The sequence below is a fragment of the Pseudomyrmex gracilis genome, unplaced genomic scaffold (genome assembly GCF_002006095.1).
Source record: "Pseudomyrmex gracilis isolate BER0280 unplaced genomic scaffold, ASM200609v1 scaffold_3693, whole genome shotgun sequence".
In the NCBI taxonomy this organism is placed as follows: Eukaryota; Metazoa; Arthropoda; class Insecta; order Hymenoptera; family Formicidae; genus Pseudomyrmex; species Pseudomyrmex gracilis.
The window spans coordinates 124-7,473 of NW_018024277.1; the positions used below are offsets into that span (position 1 = coordinate 124).

Genomic DNA, 7,350 nt, shown 5'->3' on the forward strand with positions numbered 1-7,350 from the left:
TTGCACTGAATTTACAATTGTTTGATCATTTTATAAGCTATATGATTTATTCATTCATTAATTTAATTTATATGATATATTTTTAACTTACCTCACGTTTGTTCACTGCTGTTTGTAATACACTGTTCTAACCTGTCCTATCTTGTAACACTGCTAGTGACTACGCTAGTTTTAAAATTTGGGGCAAATTTTTGATTGGTTCGGAGAGCGGCCATTACTTGAACCACTGCGCATTCACGGGAATGATACACCTGGTATATTTACATCATGGGGGTAGCCATATAGGAGTATTACATATATGACCAGGCCTTATCGAACGTCGTTTTATCACGTGTCAGCTGGAAGCGAAATGAGATTCTCAACCGCTGCTCTCCTGTCATGACAACGGACGCGTGCAAGGATGTCAAGGAAGCACGGGAACAAGAATGCCGATTACAAGGCGCGGCTCGAATACAAATTGTATTTGGTGCGTTTGTTTCGCGGATTGAAAGTGCATGTAACGGTTGATGAAAAAAAAAAAAAAAAAAAAAAAAATTGATTTTCTATAATTATCTTAATATTCAATTGACGCTGAATTGTGACGATAAAGAAAATTACTTGTATGTGTAACGAAGAACAATTTAGATATTCGATAGACGATAGACGTTTAAGAGGTCGAGCGACCTGAGGTTAGGTTTCGATTTATTTTCCTCGGTGACGAGTAATTGGCGTGTAATTAAAACGCCGCAGGGTTTTTTTTTTTGAATATTTAATGTTCGTCGTTGTCTGTCAGTCATTTGTTTTGCGTGTTTTACAGGCGCGGGAGAATCCTGAACCGGTATTCGACGTGTCGGAGTGTGCCTTGAAGCATGTGCCATCGGGTATTTATTCGCTCTGCAAAGTGTTTCGAAAGAAGAGCCTGCTGATGTACGACAACAAGCTGAGCTCGCTCTCTGGCGGAGGTGCCTTAAGTGACTTGTCACTTCTGACTGTCCTAGACATTCACGAAAACGAGTTTACCACGTTACCTTCCGACATTATGTATCTCTCTTCCCTTAAGGTATGTTTGCGCCAGACCACCAGCTCAGAAAGTTGACTCCTTTTTTTTTCCTAAACTTCTCACAGAATTCTAGAAATTGTCGGATTTGTTCTCTTCCTTTTTTTTTTTTTTTACAGGAACTCTATTTGCAAAACAACAGCATCCGCAAACTGCCCAATGAGATAATTCACTTGAACAAGTTGACAATTCTGAATGTCTCGAGAAACAACTTGAAACAGCTGCCCGAAAACATCGGACAGCTGCAGCAGCTCAATGTTTTCGACATCAGCTACAACAAGTCGCTGCAGAAGCTGCCCAAGTCTCTGGGTTACGCTCAGCAATTAACGAATCTGAATATCGACGGATTGAATCTGCTTTATCCGCCTCGGGACATTCTGGACGGCGGCGCGATAGTCATTATTGCGTTTCTTGCGAACGAGAGCGGTATCGAGTACTCGCCGGAGAGTTCCCTGTCGGAGACCGACATTTCCAGAGAAATTAGCTCGGAAGATATGCAGTCGATGTATCACAATAAGAGTAATGATGTGCAGGTACTTTAATGTAATTTATAGACGCGTTTTATTTAGCTTTATTTATCTGGTGACTAGATGTATTCGTAAAAATTAAATGTGTCTGAAGTATAAAAAAATTTATTTACATAATTTATATTGATGTTTATTCCAGGAAGATATTTTTTCATTGTTCGACTATTTTGTGTGTAAAGTATGATATAAGAATTTTGTTGGTCGCAAGCTGCTATCTTTTTTTTATTTTTTTTTTTTTTTTTTTTTTTTTTTTTTTTTTTTTGAATGCTTTTTAATACATTAAACATTTTATAATTGAATCCGCACACTCGTGTGATTTCGAGAATAATTTCATGCATAAATGTGCTTTTTTTTGCATATTCAACATTTCTGTTTTTTTTCTCTCTTTTAGGCAGCGTTACAGAAGCTAGACAAAATGAAGGCATGTTGGACGCTCCTTTGAGTTTCGTATGCTTGTGTGTCATGTTAATTATTTTGTTATTACTAATAAGTTAAGAACAGCTTTCAGTATAGTAGTAATTAATGAAAGAGAATCAAACTAATGAGAGATTTATATATCTCGATCGCTAAACAACTGAACAAGAAATGATTTTGCATGGAACTTATGTTAATTACATTTTAGTTGCATTGCTCTAAAATTATAGTTATCTATTAGCGTTTGTGTTTCATTACATTATTAATATATTATCAAAAGATATTTTACGGAAATAAACATCTTTTTTTTTTTTTATCAATAATTGATTTGTCACACGCTATGGAATATGATAGCAAATGGTTCTTCTATCCAGGAACATCGACAAAACGCCTTGTTGGAGGTGGAGAAAACCATAAAACAGCAACAAGAGTACGAGATAGAAGTTCAAACTATGCTCAAAGCTCACAGAAAGAAGGTGATTGAACTCGCGTTTATCGCTAAACTCAAGTTTCTTAACTTTCAATTATTGACAATCGAAGATCTTATCTTTCACAGCTTTTGGAAGATCTAGCGTTACAGCAGATACAGTTGGAGCAAGAAGTTGAAAAGGCACAGCAGGAGAGAGATATCAACAGAGAGCGTTTGCTCTCGTACATTTATAACGGTATCTCCTTTTTAGATGAATAAAGAAATTTTATAAACTTTTTATTTACTAAGTACTAGAGATAAAAACAGCTATTACATGTATACATGTGTTTATATTATATATAACAACAAAACTGCATGCATATAATAATACGTAGTTATATCTTCTTAGCCGAGAAAGAGGCTGATAATGTGATTAAAGAGTTTCTGAGAAACAGCGAGGAAGAAAGACAGAGCCAGGCCGAACTGGTGAAACGAGAGAAGCAGGAAGAAATGCGACTGCTCAGTTCTTGCCACTCGGAACAGTTTCTGCTGCGTACAAAAGACACTCTTCGTGAGTACCGAGCATTGCGAGTACGAAATTTAAGACTTGTTTTTATTTTACAAACGAATACAAATTTTTCTCGCAGTTGCGATGGAGAAGTTGCTGGAGGAGGAAATGTGCAAAGCGAGAAAATTAGAGGAGCACACCAAATACAGATATTACGCCGCGCAATCGCTGCTCACACTGTCAGTAAACAATTTACAAACTCGTTTCCTTTCGAGGAATTTATTTCAATATTTTTAATTGAACAAGATGGATGATATTGTTTTCAGAGAGGTGAGGAACAACGATCATTTGGCGCAAGTAGTGCACGACCAGGAGAAGAACAGGCAGGATCTCGTCGACAGACTGCGACAGGACGAGGTTCTACAGAAAGCGGCGGTCGCCGCGTTGCTCGAACGCAGCGACGCGCGTTCTTGGAGCATCATTCACCAAGTAAACCTGGTGCAGTTGCAATTGGCCGCGCTCACGAATATCGAGCTCGAGAGGAGAAAACTTGAGATCAATCAACAGCTCGTAAGTGCACAGATACAATCAAGTATTCAACGAAAATCGAAGTGACAAGAAAAAAATGTACTTTTTTAAGAATGAGATTGCTGATAGACGCGTGACTCTAACAGCGATTCTGATCGACCTGTTAGAACAACAGAAGACCAGAAGAGACCAATTGTTGGAGACAATCAACACGATAGAGCAACAGCGATGTGTCTCTGTAATTATGTCTTTTTTTTTTAAGAGAGAAATTTAATCTTTTCTCAGCTTCTTTTATTGATGTATTTTTTAATTTGCGTAATTTGTTAATTTTGTGCGAAACAGAACGTACGACGAGGCAGTTTGTTCTGGCTGATGCAGTATCAGTCTCTTATGGAAGCACGACCGCAGGGAATGCTGGAGATGCTGGAACCTACGCTGGTTCGACACGTGGCGATAGCGGGTGCTCTGCATTGTCTCCCGTTTCTGGTCACGTTGCCATCTTTGTTGCCGGATGTCACCGACGAACAATTACAAGATGTACGTAACTGTAATTGCTATTGTCTCAAGAGCAATTGTACACACAAAGACCGCGATGTTCACAGCAGATCTTGTCTTTCATTCTGTAGATTGGCATAAATTGCGAGAAAGATCGTGCCGCGATCAAATTGGCGGTTGAAAACTATCTGGCAGAAGTGAAAATGAGCGAAGCCAGATCGCCCATAATGCCTTCCGCGCCCCCCGACGAGGCGTCGACTAGCAATCAAGACTTTAGCTGTATTCAAAGTATCGACATGATCGAGTGCGTAATCTGCCTCGACTTGCAGGTAAGTGTGCGATTTTTGTTTTCGTTCTTTCCTCCCATGCGAGATGCTTCACGAATTCCCGTCGTTACTTTGTGAATCTCTGTTTGCAGTGTGAGGTAATTTTTCTACCCTGCGGACACCTCTGTTGTTGTTCCTCTTGTGCCGATAAAGTTACCACAGGGTGTCCGATGTGCAGGAGTTCGATAGATCGCAAAGTGCGAGTTCTGCAGCCTTGAAATTCCACGTTTTAATTCGGGCTTTTTGCGAATTTAATTTTCCGACTTCATGCTCATTAAAAAAAAAAACCGAATCTATTCCTCTTCGTCTGTGATCACACATACACGCGCGCGAACGAACTGTTTCCATAAATGGTGGAAGGTATAACGCACACAAGACATGTTATATTTGCCACTGTGTGACGGAAGCGTGTAAAGCTCGCGAATCATCGATTCCACGTAAAGGAAGTACATTTAGTACACACACATACACACACACAGTAACTCACAAAATTGCTCAATTGCATTGAAAAAAAAAATATATATATATATTATTTAACATTTCACATATTTGGCATAAAAATACAAACGCGTAAATCTCGAAAGAAACATATTTCTCGAAGAAACTTCGAGTGTTTTAAAGAGCGTCTGAGAATATTTCACAGAATCTTGTTTGTATTTTTATCGACAATATATACACGAGCTGTACAAATCCTGTTTTTGTTATTTTTTTTCCTATCTTTTCTCCTTACAAAAGTACGCACCGCACTGACATTTGATCAATTTCGTGAGTGACTTGTTTCTCGGCCACTTGGGTCTTAAACTGCCAGATTTTTCGAGCAGTTCAACAATGTCGTTCCCTTCGCGAGAGTAGTTGAAACAACGCATCTCGCGAACGCGGGTCGACTGGTGTTATTTAAGCGATAGAAATGCTAGCGAAACAAATTTTGTCCATCGATCCAGACAGAAAAATATTAGCTTAATTAAAAATTTCACTCCTTTACTCTCGTCGATGCGATGATGGCTGAAGTAAGAAAAACACCAAACTTTTTAATCAATCTGATGTATTAAGAGACACAGTCTTGCTAGTGAATTTATACGCTTTATTACTACAGTGCTAAAAATCTTTGTCACGATATATATATACGATATATATATACGTTACTGTATACAGTGATTTTAAAAAATGTGAACAGTGAATTGGAATGTCAAGAAAGATCACGATCACGATCACGATCACGATCACGATTTTAGTAGGTCAAACTTGTGTAAACAACTCTATAAATCGCATGTACAATTTGTATGAGAAAGAGAAGGAGAAAGAAAGAAGATATTTGATTTTATAAAGTTTAACTTAACGTACACTTAACAAAAACTTCCAACATGAAGAAACCATCAAGCGTAAAAGAGAACGAGTTTATGTGTATAAAAGTCCGACAATTCGGACGCATTCGACACGCACTACAAATACCTGCACTCCTTATATTAATCACTCTCGCAAACATATCCGCACAGATTACGACATTTTGAATAAGAGAATTATAAAAAGGAAAAACCGTCACGTAAGCTTTTATACAAAATAATTTATACACCAACTCTTTGATAAACGCAAATTGTGAGAAGTCACCGTCGAATTGATTAAAAAAAATAAAAAAAAAATAAAAAAAAAACTGGAATTTTCAGAGTTAAGTGAGAAGGAGAAAACAGTAGCGCGTCGCTACTTGATCGCGAGAAGACACAATTATAAATCTCGGTTGAATAAATTTTGGTTGCAGATTAAAAATCCTATATAGTTTTTTAACCAGATGCACAAATTTGTTTGCCATTATATTGCAAACGTTTCAAAAACATATCTTCCAAAACACATGATAATAAAAGTATACCGAAAAAACATACATGCAGATATACATGTATTATATACAAATTAAATATTGTGTATTAAAGCTAAGTATTACGATGAAATAAATATCTACCTGTTTTGTTTCTAATCTGTCGGTGCATTTCTCCAGGAAATACTCTGTTTTTTGTTTTTGTAACTATACACAACAATATCCTATATTTAAAATAAACTATATGTATGTGTGTTCTTATTTACAGAGAGAAAGATCTATAAAAAAAAAAAATTATATTTAATTATCCGCATTTTCTCTTCCCGTTTCCTCTTCGATGATCACTACGTCATCTTCGTCCTTCTTTTGTTGTTTTTTCTTGGTTGTCGCGTCTTTTTTCTCTTTCTGAACCTTTCTGAAGTTCTCCAGAGATTCTTGCAGCGGATCAACGAACTGATCGAATTCGATGTCTGCCATCGCCTGAATCACATCCGGCCCGGTGATGGTCTTGCGATTGGCTTTCTTTGCCACCGAATTAGATGTCGATGTGAGATAGAGTATAAAGATAGAGGCGGCTTTCGCCACCGCTATTCTGGCGTCTTTTCCGACTGTCACTCCGTCCGGCAGGGCTTCTTTGATGATCCTGGTTACAACCGCATTGGGCAGATTCAGATCTTCCAGTCGTTCAGCCATCTGATCGACAAGAAGTCATTTGTCTTATAAATCTCACGAAGAACAATCAGTATAAATAGATTGAATATACGTTTATAAAAGTTTTACACACACACATACACACGCACACTTTATCATACACTTTATCATACACAAACAAAATCAACGTAAAAATTAGTACAATAAAAATGAAAGAGGGAGAAGAGTATAAAAATTCTAATCTAACCCAATCTACATGTAGCAAATATTACATTACCTTGTAATCCTAAAATCTCTAAAACCTCGTAATTACTCGTTGCTTAAGTTGAGGTTAGATTTTTCCCGCCAGCAAGACCGACGAGATATTTAATATTGGCGCAAGACGAACGTATCAACAGTCTTGAGAGGAATTTATTGATAGGTTTGAGACGGAACCTAGAAACGTATTAGTGTGCGAAAAATAAATTGTCGGACCCGTGCATTTTTTGTGAATACTCGCGTTCCGACAAACAAAAACTGAACAAAAACACGTGAGAAAGGAGCAACTAGGTGAAATTAAACGCAGAGCTACCAAGATGTAAACAAAAGTGATGTTGGCAACTCTTCCTCTAGTGTCGGTAACGCGGGCTCTGATTTGAAAAAAAAAAAA

The 7,350-nt window shown here is 37.6% G+C and overlaps 2 protein-coding genes across 3 annotated transcripts; one reads left to right on the forward strand and one right to left on the reverse strand.

The window, feature by feature from the left end:
• The first annotated feature begins 296 nt into the window (after positions 1-296).
• On the forward strand, positions 297-5,565 carry LOC109863226 (E3 ubiquitin-protein ligase LRSAM1-like). 2 transcript variants are annotated; one of them, XM_020443459.1, is made up of 13 exons: positions 297-466; positions 797-1,039; positions 1,156-1,569; positions 1,955-1,984; positions 2,352-2,453; positions 2,534-2,642; positions 2,796-2,957; positions 3,034-3,133; positions 3,221-3,464; positions 3,535-3,660; positions 3,765-3,959; positions 4,049-4,246; positions 4,336-5,565. In XM_020443459.1, exons 1-13 carry the CDS (start codon positions 401-403, stop codon positions 4,459-4,461), a joined length of 2,115 nt encoding a protein of 704 aa, XP_020299048.1. In that variant the 5' UTR covers positions 297-400; the 3' UTR covers positions 4,462-5,565. The 2 variants fall into 2 exon arrangements, with proteins under 2 accessions (XP_020299048.1, XP_020299049.1); XM_020443460.1 differs by lacking the exon at positions 1,955-1,984.
• A 93-nt stretch (positions 5,566-5,658) lies between these two features.
• On the reverse strand, positions 5,659-7,272 carry LOC109863227 (DNA polymerase epsilon subunit 3). The gene is made up of 2 exons (XM_020443461.1): positions 6,979-7,272; positions 5,659-6,743 (listed from the first exon to the last, which is right to left on the reverse strand). Exon 2 carries the CDS (start codon positions 6,741-6,743, stop codon positions 6,351-6,353), a length of 393 nt encoding a protein of 130 aa, XP_020299050.1. The 5' UTR covers positions 6,979-7,272; the 3' UTR covers positions 5,659-6,350.
• Positions 7,273-7,350: the final 78 nt, after the last annotated feature.